We start from the raw sequence: 25,657 nt of genomic DNA on the forward strand, positions 1-25,657 counted from the left end.
TCTTTTTAACTGGGATTTAGTACCGCGGTCAGCCCCGATAGCCACCACCCTGCTCTCACATCTGTGAGATCTGCTCTGCTGCATTCCACATGTGAGGGAGAGCATTCTGTGCCTCTTTCTAGGCCTGGCCCATTTCATTTTGCGTCTCCAGTTCTATGTTGTCCCAGGTGTAAAGATTTCTTCATTTAGTAAACGGCTGCAGAATGTTCCGTGGTGTACGCGGTTCACAGTTACTCGTGCCACACTTTGGGACACGTTCCTGGAAAATTACCTTTTTAAACAGGAATGTATTCTATGTGGGCTGTAAATGCCATAGTAGTCTTTACTCTGTGCTTCATTCCACTGATTTATATTGTGAGTTTTTGGAAGTTCTTACTGTCTGTGAATGAGTTTTACTCGAATCTTCCTTGTTGTTTACCTTTCAGAGCCAGGGCCGTCATGTCTTGGCAGTATGCTCATGCCTGCCCAGGAGGCCGCCTGGGAAGAGCTTATTCGCACTGGCCAGATGACACCGTTTGGTACCCCAGCCCCTCAGAAACAAGAGAAAAAGCCTAGAAAAATAATGCTCAATGAAGTATCAGGCTTTGAAAAATATTTGGCAGACCAAGCACAACTGTCTTTTGAAAGGAAGAAACGAGGAGCTAACAGAAGAGTAGCTAGAAAAAACATGGTCGTATCTGAGTCAAGTGCAGGACCAAATGAGACCAAACCAGACCAGAGAAACCAAGGCCTCTGCCAAGCAGATAAGCGCTTGAAGAAGCATATCCGGAAGCTCCAGAAGAGGGCGCTGCAGTTCCAGGGGAAAGTGGGGTTGCCCCGGGGCAAGAAACCTCTGGAGCCTGCGGTGAGGCTGGAGGCAGAGGGAGACACTGAGGGGGAGCAGTCTGGGTCCTTTCCCTCTGATGGGGAGGAGGAAGAGCAAGAGGAGGAGGAAGAGGTGGCCAGTCTGTCTTCCGATGACATCAGCTATGAACTGAAGCCTCTGCGGAAGGGCCAGAAACGCCGGAAGAAATCCCCAGTGCAGGAGGTTGATGATGACTTTGTCCCAAGTTCTGGGGAAGAAGATGAAGCTCTGGAAGCAAAAGGAGGCGGTCGCAAGGTAGCGAGGTGCCCAGACGATGGTGATGAAGATTGCTATAAGCAGCGGTTAAGGTTAGTGTGCCGGGGCTTGAGCCACTTACGGGTCTTTGGAAGACCTTAGCATTCTAGATCCATATTGCACTAGACACCCACATGTTCAGAAGCTGGACTTGGCAGCATTAGCTCGACATGGACTCCTTAGCGGAGCTGGCCCCAAAGACGTCAGAGTCTTTATTCTAATTCAGAGGCAAATCTGGGCTGAGGAACCGAGGGGACTGACATGAGCTACGTGGTCTTTATGTAGTCACCCTGCAGGAAGCGTCAGGATAAGAAAAGGTGGTGTGATGCCTTTGGTTTTTTTTTCTTTATGAGGTAGGATATTCATTTTAGAGAAATTCCCTTCAGAAAAAGCTGAAGCTAGTGCTGTGACGTGTGAGTGAACATGCTCTCCCTTCATCCCCTCTTTCTTGATGTTGAGAAGATAGTTGTCTGAGAGTCATAGTATAGACTCGGTAGTGCTGAAGACACGCTGTGAGCACAGCACACAGTCGCCAGCTGCTGTTTGGTGTTGCTGAGGCTGAGTTGGCTTTTACCTTCACAATTTTGTCAGCAGCTGGTGTGAGAGAAGAGTCAGGTGAGAGCCTGCATGGAGTTACAGTCACCATATCTGGCAGTTTCTATGAATCAGGAAAAGCTCTCCACACACCACAGGCACAAGGTTTCCCTGTGAGCTCTGTAGGAAGTCTGCAGAGGTTAGAGGAGAGAAGGAACCACAGTACTCTGAAAATACTTACTATCGGGATGGCTTTGGCAAGTCAACAGTGCTTTTATTTTCAATAAAAATAAGAGAGGAGACCTAATTGATGGTATTTCCAGTAGATTTACATTGGCCGTCCCGGGGGATGCTGACCTGCTGATTTTCTTTAGATCAGAACCTCATTAACTCTAGTTCAAGATCCACATACACTGTATAACCTTTTCAGAATTCCTGTTTCTTTAAGACGGGTTTCTCTGCCTCTGCCCCCAAGTGCTGGCATTAAAGGTGTATGCTGCCATGCCCAGTTTCTTGGAAATCACTGGCCCAGTGACACACCATTCTAGTAGCTTGTTGTGCGGTAGTGCATTGATGGGGAGGGCCTGTGTTTTCATTTTCCACTGTGACTTTAGTTAGTGTGCACACCTAATAGCTGCAGTGTTTAGGGATACTGCTCGATACTTTTAAAGAGTGAAGTGTCAGTCTTTACTGTAGAAAATTAATAAAAGTGTTAATCATAACATATTGATTATAAGTGGAGCAATATATAGTCTTCTCATTAAACTGGGTCAATATTAAATGTATTTTAAACATAGCAATTTATTTTGATTGAATTTTAAATATGGATATAGTTTAATTTCATGGCAATAAGTTTTTCTTAATAATGTTAAGATTGTAAAACAATTTATTATTTCCAAAACCATATCATAATCCATTTTTTGCTAAACTTACAGTATAATCTCAGATGAATTTTAGAAATATCAATAACTCTTAATTGCCACCAAAATACGATAGCTCTTAAAATTTTATAGCTAGTCATTAAGGCTGTTAAGCTGCAGATATACACATTGAAATGTTTATATTACATCTCCTTCGGTGCTCTTTTGATTGGGGGATGTTAAAAGAAAATAAAATGCTAAGTATTGAGAAGCATATTAATGTTTGAAATTTGCCAGTCACCGAATTCTGTTATGTGTTACTGATCTTTTTAGACAGATTGGATTGCAGTAGTAGTCCTTGGATTGAAAAAGAACTTCAGGGTTGCTAATCATAGAGTGACTAGAATGATCAGAATAAATCCATAGTTTCCAGTATAGAAAACTTTTTTTTTTAAAAGTGGTTAAAGTTTAAGCATATGTAACCAGGCTAAGAACTTTATACAGAACTTAACAAGTACATGCTGGTTATAGCCTGCTGATTACAATGCTCTTTTACTGTTGGATGTGAGGGTGGGAAGCTGCTAGAATGAACATCTCAGGCTGGAGGCTCTCAGCTTGAGAGGCACAGGCTTTTCACTAGCTCCAGGCTCGTTAGCTCTGGGCTTGTCTTTACAAGGCGTTTGTGTTTAGTGCAGGGTTCCTAATGCTGCGACCCTTTAATACAATGGTTCTCAACCTTCCCAATGCTGCGATCCTTTAATACAGTGGTTCTCAACCTTCCCAATGTTGTGACCCTTTAATACAGTGGTTCTCAGCCTTCCTAATGCTGCGACTCTTTAATACAGTGTTTCTCAGCCTTCCTAATGCTGCAACCCTTTAATACAGTGGTTCTCAGCTTTCCTAATGCTGCGACCCTTTAATGCAGTGGTTCCCAACCTTCCTAACGCTGCGACCTTTTAATACAGTGGTTTTTAGCCTTCCCAATGCTGCGACCCTTTAATACAGTCCTCATGTTGTGACCCCACCTATAAAATTATTTTGTTGCTACTTCATAACTGATTTGCTACTGTTATGAATCATAATGAAAATACCTGATATGCAGAATGTGTGCTCCCCCCATGAGAGGGTTGTTGGACCCCCAAAGGGTGGTGACCCACAGGTTGAGAGCCACTGGTTTAGTCTGATGCTCTGGAGGAGTCCAGTGTGCCATTTTTGCAGCTGATCTCCCAGGCAGCAGCAGTCATAGTCCTCCTTTCTCTGGCTAGCCCTAAGCCCTCAGCTCAGCCTTAGATGTTCTAACCGTTTGTAAACTGTGTCTCTGTTGTCCCTTCTGTGTGTTTCTTATTCCTTCATGCACTGAGATCCTCCAGTGGGACCCAGGAGCTATTGTAGATCATATCTCTCAATTTCCTAAGCAGATGCTTCAGAGTTGATGTGCGTGGGCTCTTACTACTGCTGGATGTGTGCACATATCCATTAGCATTGCTTTTCTTAGCATGATGCTGGTGCTTCAGCAATCTCCAAGCTAACTAGACTTCCTGGAGCTAATACACAGTCCATTCTTTAATTATCTCTGCCCTGGCAAGACACACAGATCTGCTTGTCTAGTCAAGGCTGGAAGCTAGGACCGAATAAGTAACCTTTCCCAGCACGGTAGCCAGGCTAGCTGTGTCTGTGCCTGGCACTTGGCTACCTGGGTATTGTGTGCTTGTTTCCCTTTTGTGTTGTGAGGTCAGCCCCATTGCTTGGTCTTTGCTCTCACATGCTAATGTGTGTCTGCATCCTGGGACTGGCTTTGAGGACGCAGGCTGTGTGCGTGTTAGTGGCCATGGGCCGATGTGTGTCCTAACTATGTGGGGAGCAGTGCACTCTGATCAGAATGGAGGGTCTTTCTGGAGGAGGGGCATTGCAGCACAGGGCCTTGTCTGTTCTCTAGCCCACACACGCTGGCATGGTCCTTGTGGTCTGTGTTAAATTTGCCTCTGAATCTCGGATGTGTCACTGGAAAGGAAACAGTTCGTGACAGTGACAATAGGAAATTCAGCCCAACCTTCTTATCCCTCAGGGACCTTACTCAGTTAAATCAGACCCTTGATTACGCCACAGAAAAACATTTGAGGACAAGTCAAAGTTAGCATGTTTAGAGCGAAGGCAAGGGGTAGTGCACACTTCACATTCCGGCATACCAGACAGATGGTTAGCAAGAGCATATGTACCCTGAGACATGGATTTGGGCTCTCAGTAGAGGGGAGCACTTAGGTGTCTTTGTAGTTTTTATGTATGTGATTGTCTGGCTTTCTAAATTACATTGTTCAAAGGATATAATTAAGGTTTAAATAGTTTAAAAAATAAGTAAAGAGATATGAATTGGTTTACTTATTTATCATAAAGAATTTCTGTTTGTAAATGAAGTCGTACTGTAGTTTGAGGTTTTGTGTTTAAGGATGAGAAAGGAGTTAATGCTGCCGTCATCCTGACCTTGAGGAAGCTCATCTTATTTGTTGTTTTAATGTCTGGTTAGCATCTTTAGGAAATGGAGAATTTCCTCTGTAGTACTCTTGGTTCTGCCAGTGTTGACATTCTTGACTGTCAGCCGGCAGGCAGGACGACTGAGATCCCAGCCTGAGGGCCTTCTTTCTCTTCCCATTCCTTGTGGTTTGTTTTCTTTCTATTCTGTCTCACTGTGTGCTTTGGAGGCTAACAGATCCTTAGGGTCGATCTGATTTGTGTTGCCTTAGAGATGTGGGTGATGCTGGTGATCTGTGGAGAGGCCTGGCATCCGAGCTCTCCCTGTCAGGATAGAAACTCAGCATCACCTGGACCTGCCAGCTCCAGCTTCTGGGAGTGGTTGTCTGTTTTCCCGGAGGTCCAGGCCTTGGCGGCTGGGGAAGATTATCAGAGTCCCTCAGCGATGTCCACCCTGGCTCCACGGGGTGAGGAGGGGACATCAGCAGCGTTCCTATTAGCTCTTTAGCCGTGAGTTGGTAAAACAGAAGTGCTCCTGGCTTTGGCCTTCTTCCCCAGGCGCGGTCAGCACTGCCCAGATAGGGCCGAGATGCATGGGTTTCCAACGAGCTTTTGTTCTTGGTTCCTGTCAGTGGGTAGGGTGAGCATTCATCACTTAGCTTTCATTCATATCCAGCTCCTCTTCCTTCTGGCTCTGGCCAGCTGTGGTTCAAGTTGCTAAGTGGATGCCTGTATGTCCTTAGTAAGGGGCAGGCCCTGGAGCAGCTCAGTAGCACACAGACGGGGCTGCAGAACCCCTGGAGGTGACTGTGCAGGTCTGGCATGGGAATCCCACCCAGAAGCTTGCCCAGGTATGCCGTGACTCTGTCTGGGCTGGAGACTGCTGAGCGGTATATGTTGGCTGCTGTTTGCCTTCTGAGACCGCAGCTTTTGGCTGATTTGATTTTCCTGAACTCCTTCCTGTGTGCCTTGATAATTGTGCTTATGTAAGAGAGGACCTGGGGCAGAGAAGAGTCACCACCTCTGAGGCCACTGGGAAAAAATTGGTAAGGACATTGGGGTCTGAGGTGCAGTGCTTTCTCTGTTCAACCAAAGCCATATGGCATTGCTTTTGAGATAGTCCTCCTCCAGCCCTCACTTTCAGGTAGTTAAACAAGGAGAGGCGGCCAGAAACGTACTGTCTCAAGTGATGGTCTCCTCAGGCCATGAGGCACACTGGGGAATGCTAGGGCTGCCGCCTGAAGTCGGTTCCAGTTGATCCTCCTACTGGACTTAGACTTTCCGTCTTCTTCCACTTGTTTTGTAAGTATATAGCAATATTAAGATAGGATAAATCCTTACATATTTTTCTTCATTATGCCAGACTTTGAGCTTGTACATACCTGTTTTGCCTTGTTACGGTTATAGTGGCCCTCACAAATATGCTATAATCTACTTGCCTCTGGTCTTACTACTAAGCAGAGGCTGGAAGCTGGGAAATGTTGGAAATGTTTTATTTCTTTGTGGGGTTGATGGAAAGTGCAGTGTCCACATGTGACCACAAGGTGGTGCCCAGAAGCAGCTCATAGCTTTCTCTTTCATGGCCAAGAAAGCAGACCATAAACCTGGCATCTGGGAGTTGGAGATGGTTAGGGAGATGGCTTCTTAAACTTTGCTCGCTGTCACCGATAGGAATAGCTCTCACCTGGGAAGAACAGCAGAGGTGGTTTATTTCAGAGCCACATGTGAGAGACGGGGACTCAGAAACAGAGTTAACTCACTTTAGTGCATTCTTTTCATTTGAAACTTTTATCTTCGTATGTCCTAGTTTTTACTTTATTTTATGTGAATAAACTAGAGTTGAGATTGCCGATGAAGGCTGCATTAATTGTGCAAGTGTTACCAGATGTCTCCTAGTTGTCTCCATCTTAGTCCTCTGGGAAGCTCATGTTCTCTGCTGTCCTCACCGAGCACTGACTGAGCTGCTGTGGGCTGCTGAGTTGGATCCTAGTGTGGAGATTTGACAGTGCACGTGGACATCTCTGAGGGGCAACAGGTCATTCCTTATGCTGCCAAGGGTCAGATCCTGAAAGGGTTCAAGCAAGCTCGGATGAACTTTGAGGAGCCTCGTGTGGAAGGTCAGCGTCCTCTGGTTTGTGACCGGGTGGCAGCCGGTGGGATAGGAACAGTCTGAGTAGCTGCACTCTGCCTCACGGGCACAGCTCTGGGAGATGAAAGCTCATTTGACTGAGTTCTGACAGGAAGAACTCAGGGAAGGAGAAGGGGGTGAGATTCCAGCAGCTTCTGGGTCTTCTGCAGAGGATTGGCAACACTGTCTCTAAGATGGATTTTCTCCTTATTGGGGGAGAGCGGGGAGGAGAAGTGTGGGGTCCAGTTCCTGATGAAGACTGTGTTCTCAGAGGCCTGCTGTCCCGTCCTTGGTACTATGGAGCCTCTTCCCATTTTGCCAGCATCCAGTTTGCATTGGATTGTCTCTGTTCCTCAGTTGGATCCTTGCTTGGAGATGGACATTCAGCAGTTCTAGACTGTGCAGACTTAAGCAAAAGCCACATTGTTTTCCTTGCAAAAAGCTGCCAGTAAATTTGATTTCAGAAAAACTAAGATTAAAGTTTAATCAAGATTTGGTCTAGAAACCTAAATATCTTCAGATTGTTCTTTACGCGTTTCCGGGAGCTCCATTTGTTGTCAAGGAAATGAGCCCATATTTTTCTTCTTAGTAATCTAGATTTTAAAGAGAGAAGAAAGACTCCCAGCCCCCAATCATGCTTTCTTAGAGAGCATGCTGGCTTTGAGATGACAAAACCGAGACACAAATTAAGACTAATTCCGCTCTCTGCTCTGTGCACACCTTTCATTCTCGGCTGGGGCATAATTGTTCGCATCAGTCTTAATTTACCCCATGAGGTCTGGGCTCCTAACTGAGGGCCTTTCGTTTGCTCAGATAGACCAATTAAGTTCACCCAGATAGACCATAAAAAGGGATTTAAGAAAAGTAAAGCACCGAGTCCCTCGATTTCACAAATGAGGCTAATCTGCTAGGGAGTCTTAGCTGTTTGAAACAGAGAACCCATCGCAGTACACAAATGCAAGCTGTATTAAATACCCAGCTTGGTGTCTGGATGTACCTTCAAAATCAGATTGTATTCTGTGTGCTACTGTTGTAGAATTTCCTTCATGGAAATTGCAGTGAGTGGAGAATGATCTTGAGTTTGAAATTTCATAGAACTAACATGATTTGACTGTATGGTATGTGTCTTTGTCGTCCCCCCCCCCCCTCCGGTCTTTAATTGTGCTAGGCCCAGTGATCCTTATAATGTGAAAAGAGCGTAGAGACCGGAATGAGGACCGAGGACCGTGGAGTTGGGGAGGGCATGCTCATGTTTTGACTGTAGAACCCGAGACTCCTCATGTTTGCTGGTTCCCATTAATAGGGGTACTTTGTCCTGCTAGAGGGTTGGTGTGGGTGGTTGTGTCCATCGATTTGTCTGGTGTTAAGTGTGTCTCGTGGGATGGCTCAGCTCAGCTCAGCTGTAGTCAGAACTGCCAGGCAGCTTCTTTGTTACTTTGAAGCGTCTGTGGGTGTCAGGTGACAGTGTGTTGTGACTTGCCCTGTGCACTGGTGAGTGAGGGCGGAGTCACGCTCCTGCACAGAAGCAATGTGTTGTATTGTTGATTTTTTATAAAATCTTGTAAAAGAGATTGAGCAGGAAAACACCTATTTAGAGGGTTGTAACCAAGGAGTGGACAGAGGGCCCGTGTGACTGGGCTGGTGTTCTCCCATCTCCAGTGTACACCTTCATTTCCCTCAGCCTGTCTCTCTCTGGGGAAAAAGAAAAATATCTATCCTGTTGGATTAAATGACTTAATAAAAGTGAATTCTTTAGGTGAGTGCCTGAAATACAGTGGATATCAGTAATCTCAGTCATTACTCCTTGTCATCTGACTCTAAATTTTGAAATATAGAAATACTTTTAAAGTATGTAAATCTTTATATAAAATGTATGTGTGATCTCAGAGTTTGTCCAAGGGGCTGAGGAGATGGCTCACTGGGTAAAAGCTCTTGGCATACAAACCTCACGACCTGAGTTTAGTTCCCCAAAGTAAAAGTCGAATGGGATGCTGCACATCCGGGGTCTAGCGCTTCTGCAGTGACAGGGAGGTAGAGACAGAATCTGCTGGAGCTCACAGTGTGGATAGCCTGGGGTATGATGCTGCCTAGACAGTGGCAGAAACCACAAGCAAGTCCTCAACAAGGCGGATGGAGAATCCAACTTCTGAAAGTTATTTGTACCCCCCCAAGAGAAAAAAATCAAAAACAAGCCAACTCTACCATTACCAACAGAAAACTTGTCCAAGGCTAGTCAGTGCCTCATCTGAGCTGGAAGTCGTAGGCCATGAAGTCAGGGTGTCAGACTTGCAACTGGTAGCGGTGGGATTGGTTTTCATCTGTAAAGCAGGGATCCAAGTAGTGCCCCGCCCACATAACAAGACTACAGCAGACAAGACTACACGTAGGAGCTTGTAACTGTTGGCTCTTGTTGAGTTCCCATGCCACAAGCCAAAACTGTGGGCAAAGATTCTGTCAAACGAGGAGGAACCTTGAAAAGAGGTTCTAGAAGAACTGTGAAGATGTTATAGGCACCGCATTGGAGTGGTGTTCTCAGACGCTGTGCACTGAGGTGACTGTTCTCAGACACTGCACTGAGGTGACCGTTCTCAGATGCTGTGCACTGAGGTGACCGTTCTCAGACGCTGTGCGCTGAGGTGACCATTTTCACGTATGTATGGATAAATATTAGCTGTTACAAACTTAGTTCATTGCTGTTCTGCTTTCTGCGTCTTCCATACTTTTTGTGTATATGATTATGAACATGAGCACAGTCACCAGTAGTTGTTTCTTTTTTGCATACATTAGGGGGCACCAGACCACTGCCCAGGTAGGTCAAGGTTGAACTGTGAGTCCCTACAGCTCTGTTCTAAGGGACACTCTCTTGAGGCTCTTCTGTGGTCTTCTGTGGCTCAGTTTCCAGACCCTTTGCTACCTTTAATGTAGGATGGCATGCCTACAGTGCCCTGTCCATTTGACAGGCTGAGCTGAGGTGGAATAAGCAAGCAGTCTTCCATTCTTGGGGGTGCTGTTTAAACCCCACTGACCCAGAATTACATTGCATAGTTTTTGTTGTTTACTTATTTTTCATTGTTTTGTTTGTTTATTGTCTTTTCTTTTTTTGAGACAGGCTCGGATAGACCAAACTGACCTCAAACAATGTATTTGAGGCTACCTTGAACTCTGAGTGCTGAGCCTAGGGACCTGTACTGTGATCCCAGATGCAATAGATGTTTTGATATTTATTTATTGTTTATGCTTAAATTACAGTTAACTGATCTTTCTTGATTTTAGTTTTTTTTCTTCTTATTTTTTTAATTGAAAATGTGCTGGAGAGATGGCTTAGTAGAAGAGCGAGCTAATCCTCCAGAGGACCTGGATTCAGTTTCCCGCAGAAAGAATAACCTTTTGTACCTCTGTGGGCATGAGTCATGCACAGGCTGGTAATGTAGGCAAAACACCCATACATGTAAAATAGTAAAATAAACTAAAGGTGAATAAATAAGGATTTAAAAAATTAAACTAAAAGCTTAAAAAAGGTTTGTTTCATTTGGCTGAATAACGGTATGTGTACCATATATGTACCTGGTGCCCATGGAACTCAGAAGAGGGCGCTGTCCCCTGCAGCTGGAGTTATAGATGGTTGTGATCCACCATGTGGGCACTGAGAACTCCACCCAGATCTCCTTTAAGAGTAAGAAGTGCTCGTAACTGCTGAGACATCTCTCTAGCCCTTGGCTTTACATCTTTTGTAAAGGCTACCTAGCAGAATTGCCAGATGTCACCTACTATGTATGTGGTCTGTTTGATCTTTTGTGCATATCCTGTCTCATTTAGTCTTTGTCATAGACTCCTTTTCGGCTCATTGGTCAAGGATGTAAGTGCAGCAGGGGAATGACACATTTTGGGGAGCAGGCCTCCTCTACCAGTTAAAGGTCTCAGACACAGCTTGCTGTCTCCTTCTGGCTTCCATGGCTCACATCAGTGGGCTCTACTCTAGTGGCCGCTGCTGGGGTCCGACAGATGACAGGAAGTAAGGCCACCCTAAGAGGATACAGTACCATGTTGTCCGGTTTGCTTGCAGCAGCAAGTGCTACAAGAACCACATAAAAGAAGACAAGAGAATGAGTTCACGAAAACATCGTTCCCTTCCTACTCATAGAAATAGAGGTTAGAGCTGGCAGCTCCTGTCCCAAGAATTCTTTTTTGAAGTAGAGGAATATTTTATTTATCCTTTTCAATTGATCCTGGACAAACTTGGAATCAAAACTGGGGCCCCTGATTCTTTCTACTGGCTGGGGTACAGAAACCAGTTTTGTTACCAAGTGGAGAATTCTGAAAATGCAGCTCGGTTTTGAAAATAAGAAATTTTGTTTTATGTATTTTGTTTTAATTGTTGAAAATAATGAGCTTCCCTTTACCTCTTTTTAAGTTATTGTTATTATTTTAAGATTCTAAATTAAGAATGTCTCTGACATTGTAAGTAGCTGCCCTCCTCCATGGGTCAGTCTTTGTCCCGGACTGTAGTCAGAGTATGCTATGGGCGTTAGAGTAGTATGCGTGGGATCAAGAGAGCAAGCAAGAGCTAGTATGAGGTAGGACAGGAAGGTTCTAGAAATACTTCTGGATGACCCACTTAGATAATTGTCAAGTCTTCCCTGTGTCTGTCTTCCTTAACCTGAGTCCAGTTCTGAACCTTGTTTGTTGCTCAGCATTCGTTGTCTGCTGTGAACTCCAGAGCTTCATTCCAATCCCTGCCCTCTGATGGCTCCCACTCGACTTGGGAGATAGATAAGGACTTCACTATGTGCTGGCACTCTGTGGGCACTGTGATGAGACTCCTGGTGAGCCTAGGATATTGTAGGATTAGGGTGGCGTTTGGTACACAGAATACTTAACTACTTGATCGAGAAAAGCTTCCTCTAAGGGAAGGGAGCATGGCATCTGAGGGTCTGCCAAGGGTGAAAATGTGTGTGCAGGAGGACAAGGGCTGGGCACTGAGTATGCAGCTGAAGAGAAGCGGGGCCACATAAAAGCCATGGCAGAATGCAGCCAACTGTGTTTTTCTACTTACATAAATTGATTGTCTTGGGAATGCTAGAAATTCTAAAACAAACTAACAGTAAGTGGTGGCACTTAGCTTGCAGGTATATTCCTAGGGTTCCATTGACAAAGCACCCCAGTAGCTAATGTGAGCCTTGCTGTAGTTCAGCCAGTTATTCTGGGTCTGGGTTGCTTCTGACAGACATTATTGCAGTATCAGCCCCAGGCCCCAGAGCCTGGGCCAGGTCTCATTCCTTCAGGCATGTAGGGAAGCCAAAGAATGTTTTCTGTGCCTGCATCTGATGAGAATTAAGTTTATGTTTCTCACAGGCTTCCCCTCTAAGTGGCTGCCAGTGGAGTCGGCAGTGGGCTGAACATGGCAGTTGTATGAGGAGTTAGAAGCTCTGCCAGGGAACACCAGGCACTTTCGCTTTATGTGGCTGCAGCTGTGACTATTACATGTGTGGATTTTTTTAAATGAGAGGATTGAGAACATGAAAAAGTTAATTCTCTTCTGAAAAATGTAGATGTTGGACCATTTGTTGCCATCAGACAATTTTTAGTAATTTTGCTTGTGCCTTGTTAAAAAGGCAGCCATGTATAAAAGTCAGGTGTGAGTCAGACAGTCTACAAATGTATGGTCAAATCTTGATTTCTGCTTTTGGTGCTGGAGATTGAGTCCAGAGTCTTGTGTGTTCTAAGAATATGCTGTGCTGCTGAGCTATATCCCCAGTCCATGGCAAAGAAAAAAAAAAGTAAGTTAGGTGTCCAGCAGGTGTCTTCTGCACGGCAGGTGTCTAGCAGGTGTCTTCTGCATGGTAGGTGTCCAGCAGGTGTCTTCTGCATGGTAGGTGTCCAGCAGGTGTCTTCTGCACGGTAGGTGTCCAGCAGGTGTCTTCTGCATGGCAGGTGTCTAGCAGGTGTCTTCTGCATGGCAGGTGTCTAGCAGGTGTCTTCTGCATGGTAGGTGTCCAGCAGGTGTCTTCTGCATGGCAGGTGTCTAGCAGGTGTCTTCTGCATGGCAGGTGTCTAGCAGGTGTCTTCTGCACGGTAGGTGTCCAGCAGGTGTCTTCTGCACGGTAGGTGTCCAGCAGGTGTCTTCTGCACGGTAGGTGTCCAGCAGGTGTCTTCTGCACGGTAGGTGTCCAGCAGGTGTCTTCTGCACGGTAGGTGTCCAGCAGGTGTCTTCTGCACGGTAGGTGTCCAGCAGGTGTCTTCTGCACAGTAGGTATCTAGCAGGTATCTTCTACATGGTAGGTGTCTAGCCCCTTCACATCTGCTGGCCAGACAGATTGCCAGCCTGTTACAGGCTGCAGGACAAGCTGGATTCTAGAGGTCACATCTAGAGCATCTTTGGATGATTCTTGGGCTGGTGGCATGGAGTAGGAGGTAAAAATGCTTGCGGCAGCCTGACCATCTGTGTTTGATCCTACACAAAAGTGGAAGGAGAGAGCCCACTATTGAAAGTTGTTGTGTGACCTCCACTTGCACACCACAGTGCATGTGCATCTACACTTACACTTATACACGCAGAATACATGGCAACAACAACAACAACAGAAGGACTCTTGGCCATGCCTCAGATGGAGAAGCCACTGCTCTGCTCTACCGCTTTCTCGTTTTCTGAAGAACAGGTGTAGAACTGAGACTCCCACTCCATGTCAGACAAGCACCCTATCATGACACGACATCTTTCTTTCTGTATCTAGGTGGCTTCAGCTCTCCTACCTTTCCTGGGTGTGCCCTTTTCTTGTGGGCACTTCTTAGATGGTGATCCCCAAGCCACACAAGGTAGTATTGCCATCTATAGCCCAAGCCACACATGCACGAGGTTGCATTTTCTGTCTTTTCAATTCTTCTCAGGCTATTTGTCTTCATAGTGGTTCAGGTGCTTGTTGACCATAATGATTTATCCCCACCACCTTTACTCGTTCTTTGACCAAACTGAGTGAGTGTTACAGGCTTTCATCTTTCTTTATGAAGTGGAAAGCTCTCGGATGCAATCGCTTCTGTAGTGGCTTGTGTGGTTTCCTAGGTGCCGAGTTCTGTGGCAACGTGATGTCTGTGTATTTTAGGACAGAGAGGAAGGCAAGAGAAGATGCAATCTTGTCAGTGCGGGATGATGTGGTGGGAAATTTAACACCACAAACTCTGAGTGATGACGTCTAAGGAAACAGCGTCATCTGTGAGTGAAATGTACCGTGTAATATGGCAAAGCCGTTGTTCGGCTTGTGCCAAACTACTGAAGCCAGTACCTTCTGGGATTTCTAGTTCCCTCCTTGCCATATTATTGAAGAAAAATGCCTGATGAAGTCTCTTTTAGTGCCGGTGATAACTTTTGTGATTCCTGGAGTATCGTCTTACCCACAGAGTTTGCTGAGTAGAGCAGAGGCATCTTTATGATATCTGATGCTTGGGGTTTGAGTACCAAAGATCATCTCATTACCTGAAACAGTGGATGTGCATCGGGAGAATGACTACACCTTTCCAGTATGTTCTCTGGACATTCCTGCTCACGAGGCTTTCTTGATGTTATTGCTGTGTAAGATAGGTAACATTTTTACTGGAAGATTATTTTGGCCTAAGTCGGCCATCCTGGCTTAACTTATCGGTAGTCTCATCATCTGAGACTTGGACTCCAGTTGCCTTCATGATAGGCAAGAATATTACTGTACTCCTGCAGCTTTGCCCTGTCCCCCTGTGGAAGACCTCTATAATGACCAGATGTGTCTCTAGGCATTGTTATTCCCTGGGTGGGAATGGGAGGGTGCATTGTCCCTGTTGAGAGCCACTACAGGGCATCATTGCACTAAGCTAAAATCGTAAATGTCACAGAAATTGGAAGAACAGCAGACTGTGGCCACCCAGAAAATGCACTTGGTCAGCTGCATGGAGGTGATTCTTAAGGAAGAAAACTAATCCAGGGGGGAGGGGGTGGTCTTTGGAAGCGTTTTTATGTGAAGGAATACTATAGTCATACATAGGTGTGACCCCTGTTCCTCTAGACTTGGCTGGATACTACCTCTTATGTTTGCCGCCCTTCTCTAGAAACTGCTGCCAGAATTTTGTTGCTCGTTTTGCTAAGTTCTCTCCACAGAGAACAGTTCTGCATCACCATCTAGTGCTTTCTTGCTGAGCCCAAGTGTCAGTTACTTTGAAGAGCTGAATTTTTGAAGGATGTGCTTTACCTTCTGCTAGTAGCTTCCTGGGCGGGTTGCCCTTCACTCCGGCCTGGCCTCTGCAGCTTTTGTGATTGGTTCTCCAGCCAACACCGTGTGCATCTTAGCCTCTCGTGTTGCACTTCCTTAGTCTCTGCTAGTCAGTGGCAGTGTGTGCTGCTGTTATCTTCCTGTGAGTTGTGGTCCCAGGCATCTGTCAGTCCGTGCTGTAGTCCATTTCTGCCCCTTTGTAACCTTTAGGATGTTAGCTGACTTTTTATGAAAATAATGGAGTCCAAGCTATTTACTTTGGTGATTGTTTTTCTTTTTGCTCACAATATCAGTTCATTTTAGCTGTGGGAATATAGAATTAGCCTGGTTAAGTAGCTGCACCTTCTGTCCAGCTGTGCTGTTCTCTGTCCGTCATAGCTGGCATAGCTATCACTGGCTGTTGCACAAACATGGTTTCATGCTTCCAAAATACAAATGTTCATCTTTTTCAAAATTTGACTTTATTTGATTAATACATTCTGAGTGGTATGATTGTCAGTATAATGGTACCTTTGATCCTGTTCAGTTGAGTAATTAGAAAAAATACTGGATGCAGCAATTTTGAACAAAAATTTGTTTTCAAAATAGTGTGCTTTTGTCCCGTGACTATACTTTTTAGCAGAGAAATACTAGTTCTAAATAAAATATGCTTTTATTAAACTGTATTACCATTGGAAATGCTCAGTTATATTGCGACTTCCTGAGTCTGTTGTAGGGCGGGTCATGTGTCTTAGGAGCTAGTAGAGAAGTCTTCCCTTAGGGCATGCTGAAGAGGAGTAAGTGGTTGTGATAATGAAACGAGAAGTGCGGGAATCTTTCTAGAGGAGCTGTAATAATTCAAGTACGAATTGACTTGAGCGGCAGGAGAGAGTTGGTTTTCCTAGACTATTAGTGCTGTCGAGTAGTGATGGTGGCAGAGGCCTGAGAGGCCGTTCTGATTTTCCCGTGTCTTCCCGGTGCGAAGTCTATCTTCATCTCTGTGATTTCTTGTTCACCGTAGGAGGTGGAATCAGCTGAGGCTGCAGGAGAAAGAGCAGCGCCCGAAGCTGGACGATGACTCTGAGGAAAGTGACACCGAATTCGATGAAGGCTTCAGAGTGCCAGGCTTCCTCTTCAAAAAGCTCTTTAAGTACGTGCCGTTTGTTCTGTCCTTCGTTTGTCATCGAGCCATTGTGCACATTAACACTTAGAAATTACGCAGTTGTTACCTGTGGGCCCGTAAGGTACTTGCAGCAATTTATTGCAAATCCAGACACTGTCAAATGAAATTTTAGCCACATGCTGTTCATTAAAATTAGATGATAATAAATTGGCGAAGTTGCGCATGGGGTGTTTGTAAACGGATGCGTCTGTGTGGACTTGTCTCAGCAGACTCAAAGCAGCACATTTAAAAGCCTCTCCGTAAATTATGCTTTTGTTTGTAGTAACTTTAAGGTGCCAAACCTCTCATTGTGAATATTAGAATAATTTCTTTAAAAATATTTGTTTATTAAAATTTCTAAGAGGAGTTTTATATATATTATAATCAAACCTTGGGGACGATTTTGCTTTTGGTTTTTCACTTCTTTGTGGAAATAAAAATTGTTGATTGTTTTCTGAGGATCTTGTATCATACCTACGGGTATAATATTTTTGAACTGACCAAATGTACATCTAAATATTTTATGTGGATGTCTTTCTGCATAATGTCAAAAAATAAGACATAGACAACACCTCGAGTTTTAAATTGCTGCTGGAAGCTGACTTAAGTTCTGTGTGTAAATGTCCAAGTGCCATGCCAACCTTCCAAGATCTGCATGGCAGATGCGTGCGTGCTTGTGTGGTCCGTATGGCAGGGCAGAACTCTCATAGTGGGTGAACGTCGAGGGACGTCTTCCATCTCCTCATTGGTGGATTTAGTAATGGATGCTTTAGAAAGGCTTCTTAGAGGTGCAGAGGAAGTCACGCACCGGGTAGCTTCTTTCCTTTCTGCACCAGTAGTTGTTGATAGAGCAGGATGGAAACTTCTGGGAGATGGGGAAGTTCAGTGTTGTTTATAGAGTCACTGTCAGCCATGCCCTTCACTTAGTAAGATATGTACTTAGAAAGAGCATGCTCTTCCTGTTTCCTCTCAGAGCTTTTGTATGCGTGGGGTGTGTGTGTTCATGACAAGCACTGTACTGAGCAACATCACTAGGCAAGATCAAGACCTACAAATCATACTTATTTATTTAGTTATCGTGCCAGGGAGATGGAATCCAGGGTTTTGCTTGTGGTGGGTAAGTAAGTGCTCTGCCACTTACCCAGCCCCCCATGTTATAGTTTTATGTTATAAATTTAATTTCTCTTTGCATTAGGGGTGGAGGAGTAAGGAGTAGCTATTTTATCCCATTAAACACAGAGTAAAGCCAGGTCCTCGCTGAGCTTACACGGCTGGACGGCCTGACTTGCTCAGGAGGATGGACCACATAGAAGGTCAATTCTACATCTCTGGTCATTTCTGCCAGGAAATCAGTTCACAGCCCAGAAAGGCAAATTGTCTGTGTATTGCTACTCCCCAATGAAAATTAACTGTAGAAAGATAAGACTACATTTTTCTCTGAAGTAATTGTTTATTTAGAAACAAGTAAAATAGTGTCCATATTGTACTAGCAAAAAGAAATACCTAAATTATAGGTTAAGCTGATTTAACAAGAACAGGCCTCTTTTGCATGTTTAGTGAATGATCTCATTCGTAACTGTCCTCAGGAGTCAGGTTGGATGTACAATGTTGTAGAAGTGTCAGATTTTCTAGCAAAGCAGTTTCACAGGTGAAAGAACCAAACTTCACTTTACTGAGTTGCTGTAAGAGTCATTGTATTGGCTATTAACTTTATCATAGTTAATATAAATATGTGCTTGTTACTGTTTTAAATTTGTCTTAATTACATATTCCTGGAAGGTATTCTGTTTTATATTTATAAGAGTAATTTAAAATACTTTATAAATGTTATTAGATTTTATATCTTCTATTGTAAGAAAAAGGAGGGCGAAGACAATCCTTGTTTTTAAAAAGTTTATTTTATGTGAATGAGTATTTTGCCTACTTTGTATATATGTGTATCTTGTGCATGTAGTGCCCACAGAGGCCAGAGGAGGGCGCCAGCTATCTTGGAACGGGAATTACAGCCAGCTGTGAGCTGCAGTGTAGGTGCTGGAAGTCATACCGAGCAGTAAGTGCTCCTAACTGCTGAGCCAGCTCTCCAGCCCAATTGCCACCATTTTTTTATGATTAAGTTTTAGCCAAGCCAGTTTACTTTTAAAGTTGTGGATATATTTTTATTCTATTTACTACACTCAGTGGAACTGAGTCAGTGGGGTATAGTTACACCCCAGGGAGTCAGGAAGCACAGTTTTCCATTTAAGTGCTATTTTTTGCAAGATAATGTTTAACTTCTAAATTTCATTTTTGAAAGTTTGCCCAGCAAATGTATTCATCTGTATAATTTAACAGCCTTACGACAAACTTCAATTTGTTTTGACCTTACCTTCTACCAAACTAGTAACTGCAATCTTGGGTTAGTATGACGATGCCAAGATCCAACAATTATCTGTGGTGGGGGACCAGAGTTCAGTAATTTCCTTACTGTTGTATAGTAATTTAAAAGACAGTTTAACTTTCTAAGGAGTAAATTTTATATGCTTCTCAAAGATTTTGGAAACTAGATTCCAAGCCCTGTTGGCATTTTAATGGTGTGGTTGTTTTATAGTATTTACTGTTCAGAATGTAAAGCCATGAAACTAAGGGTGTTTACTCCTTCTGGTGGAGCCAGAGCCCAGGCCTTTTATTCCTCACTCATCACACAGCCCTGCTGACTAGAATGGTGGATGCTTCTCTGTTATTAATGAATATTTTCCAACTGAAATCTGAGGACCTGTTTATGGTGTGGTACCTTACCCAGGCCGCACAATCCTTGCTGTTGAGATGCAGCCCTGGGGTGTCTTATGAGTATTTCTTGCGTTACTTCTGTAGGACTTCACCCGTATTTGTACCCTGTGAAAACCCTTGGAGTTTTAGGGTAGTAGATATCAAAATACCTAGCCCACTGTTGCTGATTCTCTACGGGTCATATGGAATCCAGTGTCCAGTTCACGTCCGGATTCTTGCTGAGAGACACCAAACTAATAAATAGTCCTTTCATAATTCCCCAGTTGCTGATTTCCAGTTCTTCCCACTTTAATTAAATTTGGGCCCTAGGGAAGAAGAGTGTTGGCTGGCTCTGCGTTGGGTGGATTGATTTCAGGCGGTCACAAGGAGGTCCAGGGCTTGCTTGGAGCTACTCCTGTGGTTTCTCTGCTTTGGTAGGAGAAGGCTAGTGGCTAGAATCCAGCCATTCTGGAGCTTGAATGCAAAACCTCAGTCTTTTTTGTTTTGTTTTTGTTATTTTTAATTTTTATTCTTTTGAGACAGAATATCATCATGTAGCTCAGGGTGGCCTCAAACTTGGAAACCTCCTTCCTTAGCCTCCCTTGTGTTGGGATTATAGGTGTGTAGAGCTAGTTCAGGCACCAGGTTTTCTTCCAAGTCGGGGCTAGCCTTGACACACTTGACATTTTGGGCCAAATAATTTTCCATAGGGACTGACCATAGCATTAGAGAATGAATACCATCTCCGACTCTTGGCCATTAAGTCCTAATTGTTCTTTTCTACTTGAAAAATAAATGGCTGTAGACATTGCCAAATGCCCCCAGGGAGCAAATCAGGGCTACTATGCTGGATTATTTCCGAAGTGGGATCACTTTGGAGTCATACAGTTCTGGATTTCAGTTTCGCTTGTTTGTGTGTCATACCCTCTTCTCCCCTCTCCTGTCCCCTCTCCTGTCCTTCTCCTCCTCTCTCCTTTTCTCCTCTCTTAGCCCCTCCTTTCCTGAGCCTTTGCTTCCTGCCTGTAAATTATGCCACTGACCCCTGTGTCTGTCCAGATCACCTGGTCCAGAGCCTCCCTGCAGATGGGTTTCTTGAGTTGGAGCCATTGTTCTCTAGGCTTGCCGTGCATTTATGGAGCTTGTCTTTCTCCTCAATTTAATCAGTCTTATTTTCATGCTGCATTGGGTTTTGGTTTTGAATCCTTTTCTCCAAAGTGCATATGCAATGTAATTATTATGATCGGCCAAACTAATAAGCAGGCAACATCCCAAAGTTTTCCTTATGCTGTGTGTAGTGGCATTACCACGTAGAGTCCTGCCTTACACAATACTGAGCGTCAGTTACTGAGGGCATAGCTACTGAAAGGAGTGGCAGCTCACAGCGAGATGACTTACTTGTCTGTCTGCGTGTCTGTCAACAATCTTCACACCATTTCTTCTTCCTTTCCTTCTTTCAAGACAGACCTGGGGGAACTCTTGGACTTCTCCTTAGCCTCCCACGTGCCGAGGTTATAGATACATGCTACCACACCTGGCTCAGAGGATTTTAGGAGGCGGAGCAGATACAAGCAGTGAATTGTGGGGCAGTAAATTAGCCTCCTGTCTTTTAGGGGTAGCGCTGTGGCTTTGCGGTTTTCTTTGGGTGGGGTTGTACTTTGACTTTATCATAAGTGGGTTTTGCTTTAAGTCATTTACTCTGGCATATAGTTTCCATTCCATCCCTTGATATCAGGTCATTAACAAACAAACAGAAAACCTTAGAGTTGATAGAGTTGAATGTTTGATTGATAAAGAAAGGAAGATACCAGCTACATATTTTTCTTTTTTATTTTGAGAGGGAGAAGTGAGGGAGATACTGTTTCTTTATATTTTGCATTCCTTATTTAAAAATTTAATAGCCCCAATCTGTATCTTTGATAAATTCCTCGAATCAGTTGTGCTTAAAGTACTGGCGACCTCCTACACTGCAGGCCTTGTAAAGAGTTCTTCTTCACAGCTGTCAACCGTGCAGCAGAGGCATCTATTAGATGCTAATTTTAAGAACAACCCTATTACTCATACTTGTTTATGACCTTAACATTTCACTTAATTTTCCCTATAAAAGGATAATATGTCTACAAAGTGACTTTGCAGCTGTGTTAGCTGTAAACTGTGGTGTTCTCTGCCCTGCTTTTTTGTTGCTATTTAGATTAAAGTATCACTTCTTTTTGTAGAAAAACTTATGGAACTTTATGTACTTAAAATATTTGATATTCTTATTTTTCAGAAAGTGAATTAAACCTAGAAAGTTTATGCTTGTTTATCTAGCAATATTTAATGTTGTAAAAGACATAAAATAGTCCTTAATTACCCCATCTACCAGTTTAATTAGAAATGTGTTAACATTCTATAACAAAAAATTACGATTTTTTTATGCCTAAGTGATCAAAAATGTATGACCTTATAAATATAATAATCATATAAAACACGCATCCGGTATGTTTCTCTGACTGGTACTAGAACCTAACCAAATGATTAATTCATGAGTACTTTCTGTTACAATCTGTATCACCCACCATTTGCCATTTTCTCTTTTCTTGTTGGTGTTTGTTGTTGTAGGTATCAGCAGACAGGTGTTAGGTGGCTGTGGGAATTGCACTGCCAGCAGGCAGGAGGAATTCTGGGAGACGAAATGGGATTGGGCAAGACCATCCAGATAATTGCCTTCTTGGCAGGTCTGAGCTACAGCAAGATCAGGACTCGCGGTTCAAATTACAGGCAAGTGCTCCTCTGCAGACTGTCAGTCTGTGGAGCTCAATTAATATTTCATCAGATGTATTGCTGTGGAGGAGGGGCTTGTGAATTATTGATGACATTTCAATTACAATATTCCTTTAATTCTTTTAGTGGGGGACATCAAAGGAAAAATTTTACGAGACAATGGAGCTGTAGGGCAGGAGAAATTAAACATGTAACACTTGTAATGAATTCCAGGCGTTGATGCTTCATTTTGCAGATGGGCCCCACTAGATATTTTGGGTCAATACGATGTCTAAGGTTAGCTCTTGCAAATGGATTGTTTACAAACTCAATTATGTTAATATCAATAGTTTACACAATATGGAATTTTAAATTAGACATAATACCTTTAGTCCCATTTATTAAATTTTACATTAAAATATTTGTTCTGGCAGAAGACCAGGTGAGCATTACAGTAAGTACGAGTCTGCTCCTGGGCAGAGTTGGAGCTCAGAAGAAGCCGTTCTCTGTGGTTTCCTTCAGAGCCTGTGTGTGATAGCATTTAGAGCATGCTCACGCTTCTGGAGTGAAGTTTCTCATCCTCCCCTTATGGTTTAGACTCCGCCCGCAAGGTCAGCACCTCCGTGACTTCCATGAAGTGTAGGGAGTAATTTCAGTTTTTGTCTGCTTATTTTCTAATACACTGTTAAAGCACTAGAATTGTGAGAAAATTGCTGTTTAATCTGTTTGGAGGTGGCGCTGAATGTTTGTACTTGCAATAAAGAGCTATGAGGATAGCCTTGTGTAAGTTGTAAATTACCTTCGTAGAAACCTATATTGTTGAAAATGTTGCTAGATAAATTACGTAGGATGTTTCATCTTGGATACAGATAAACTAAGAGCCCTATCTTTCTTTCTAATGAGTAGCAATGATGGGTGTGTGTCCTATGATTTGAGGCAGTCATTATGTCTTTGAAACAGCGTTGATGTGTTCAAAGCCCACAACTGCAGAACGTTTGTCTGCATTCTAAGGCACTGTCACAAAAATGTGCAGCAGAGAGTATATGTGGACCGTAAGCTCCTGACTAAAGGCTATTATTGAGTCTCCCAAGCATCCTGATTTGCTTTTATTTGTTACTCTTTTTAAAAATGTTTTACTCTTTTGCTCAGTTAGCAGGGCAACACTTCTTGTGAGGAGTGTTGTTTCAAGTTTTCAGATTTTTTTAAAAAAATATTTTTAGTGTGCTAGTGTGTGCAGGTGCCTGTGTGTCTGTGTTGGGGTGTGTGCGTATGACTGTAGGTGCCTGTGTGTCTGTGTTGGGGTATGTACGTATGACTGTAGGTGCCTGTGTGTCTGTGTTGGGGTATGTACGTATGGCTGCAGGTGCCTGTGTGTCTGTGTTGGGGTGTGTGTGTATGGCTGCAGGTGCCTGTGTGTCTGTGTTGGGGTGTGTGCGTATGGCTGCAGGTGCCTGTGTGTCTGTGTTGGGGTGTGTGCGTATGACTGCAGGTGCCTGTGTGTCTGTGTTGGGGTGTGTGTGTATGGCTGCAGGTGCCTGTGTGTCTGTGTTGGAGTGTGTGCGTGTGACTGCAGGTGCCTGCGAAGTCCAGAAGAGGGTGTTGCGTCTGCTGGAACTGGAGCCATAGGAGATTGTGAGTCATGCCAGTGGGTGCTGGAAGCTGAACTTAGGTCCTCTGTAAAAGCAGTGTGTGCTTTTAAACACTGAGCCATCTCATCCCCTAGATACTTTTGAAAACCCCCCTGTAGAAGGAGGAAATGTGTTGAAAAGAATTTTAAAAAACCAAACATCATGTTGTTGTTATAGGGAAGTTGTATTGAAGCAGAAAAATTTCTGTAGCTATCAGAACACTTCTTTAGATGTAGGATAGATTTGCCTGGAAATATGAAAACATTCCAGCCCCAAAGTCAGCTGGAAATGTATCTAAGCTTTTCCTATCTGTGACTGTCATTCCTCAGTTCCAGTCAGGCTTGTTCTCCAGCCCTGAGGTTTCTGGTAGTTCCAATGTCCTGATGTCCCAGGTGTTCCTAGGACTTTCTCTCCTTATATGACTTCTGCAGTTTTCTCTTGTCCCCATTGCTTTCTTCTCCTCCTGCTCTATTGTGTGGAGTCTTAGCGTCCCGGGCGTAGGAACCCTCAACTTATCCCTGCAGTGTAGTTTTGATCTAAAAATTAAAACATGTTCTCTTGAGTGGTGGCAGTCCTACGAGGAGTGAATGAGCATCAGCTGCAATCAATTAACTATCAATGCTCATATTCTCTTTCCATAATGAAATAGTGTGGCATATTGGACCAGCGCCCAGATTGTCTTTATTAAAATAGTATTGGTGAAACTGGCTTCTGAGAATGTGGCACCACATCACCCAGACTACAGGGCCGACTGAGGAGGGGTGCGCTGAGGAGCTCCATGAGGAGTCATGGTGTAAAGTGTCTCTATACTAGGTGAACTTAAGTCTTAAAGAAAAATAGCCCTTAAAGCGACAGGGACGTCGCTTTGTAATCTGATACTGCCTTGTTGTTGACTGTACCCTTTTTTAAAAATAAATAAATAAATAAATAAAATAATTCTTGCAAGCTAGAGATGTTGGAGTCCTCATTGGAAGTAGTGACCTAATTTTAAGGTCTGTGAACATTGTGAAACTGCAAGTCTCTGTGATATCAAGAAACTTATAGTAAATGCAGTTTGTTGTGTTAATTTATGTTTTGATAGAGGTCGAATAGCTGCTTTTAGAAGAGGAAGAAGAATATTACATGAATGAATAAGTGAATACTGGCAGCTATGTTTCCAGATCCCAGTGGATACACTGACTTTTTACTTGACCATTATTATAGGGATAGGTCCTCTGAATTTTATAATGGAAAAATGTAAATGATTTGCCTCTCACATTTCAGTTAATACTTGACTTGGTTGTCGTTTAATTAATTTCTGATGAAGAGTTAATGTCCAAAAAGGGCTAACGAACTCTGGAAGCTAAACATTACAATTTGTAATTCCCAGTAAGTTCTATGCCATAACCAGTAGGCTTCCCACTCTTAAGTTGAAGTATTTGACCATGGAGGTATTGACTTGTCCTAAATTCAGTAAGTAATCAATGGTGATCAAAGATGAAAGGAGCTATAGTATGTTTGGTAATTGATGCTAATCACTCTAGTACATTTAGCCAATTTGCGTCATCTTGCTGGTATTGAGGATGGGAAAGTGGTTCATTCACCTATTAATGGGTTTGATTGCCAAATGGGTTTGTGGTTCAGGAATAGCCTGCCTCAGCTGTGGGATTTCAACTCTGCATGAGAACCTTCTGTTATTCTAACGGGGGAATGATGGAAATTAAAGGACACTGTAATGCCAGGTAGTATATCAGCTGGGATTAAATAGTAGTCTTAGTGAGTGTGTATTTCATTGACATAGCAGTTCATAGAAGGTATATTATAAAGGAGAGAAAAATGCATACAGCCTGAAAAGGTGCATGCACACACACACACACACACACACACACACACACACACACACACTTATTTGAAGGTGAGCTTCTCTTAGGCTACTTTAGATAGCTGTTGATTGGCTGTTTCCTAATCCCTGCCAAGTGTGTCTCTGTGGCAGCAGCTTTTTGTTCTCACTGGAGGATGTGAAAAGGTCAGCACATTTAATCCTTTTAAGAAGGAATACTGTCATGGAAGGGGGCAGGGGCCAGGGCAGAGTCCTGCCCTCCCCAGG

The 25,657-nt window shown here is 43.6% G+C and overlaps 1 protein-coding gene across 6 annotated transcripts in view; it reads left to right on the forward strand.

Moving 5' to 3' along the window:
* Window positions 1-25,657, forward strand: part of Ercc6 (ERCC excision repair 6, chromatin remodeling factor) — an 80,301-nt gene that overhangs the window by 14,602 nt on the left and 40,042 nt on the right. For all 6 annotated transcript variants that reach the window (XM_087906235.1, XM_087906238.1, XM_048420881.3 and 3 more), the window contains 3 exons: window positions 426-1,152; window positions 16,319-16,447; window positions 21,803-21,961. In XM_087906235.1, the coding sequence (XP_087762361.1) occupies window positions 426-1,152; window positions 16,319-16,447; window positions 21,803-21,961 (1,015 nt within the window). The remainder of the gene's footprint in view (window positions 1-425; window positions 1,153-16,318; window positions 16,448-21,802; window positions 21,962-25,657) is intronic.

The sequence above is a fragment of the Myodes glareolus genome, chromosome 5 (genome assembly GCF_982192425.1).
Source record: "Myodes glareolus chromosome 5, mMyoGla1.1, whole genome shotgun sequence".
Classification (NCBI taxonomy): domain Eukaryota; kingdom Metazoa; phylum Chordata; class Mammalia; order Rodentia; family Cricetidae; genus Myodes; species Myodes glareolus.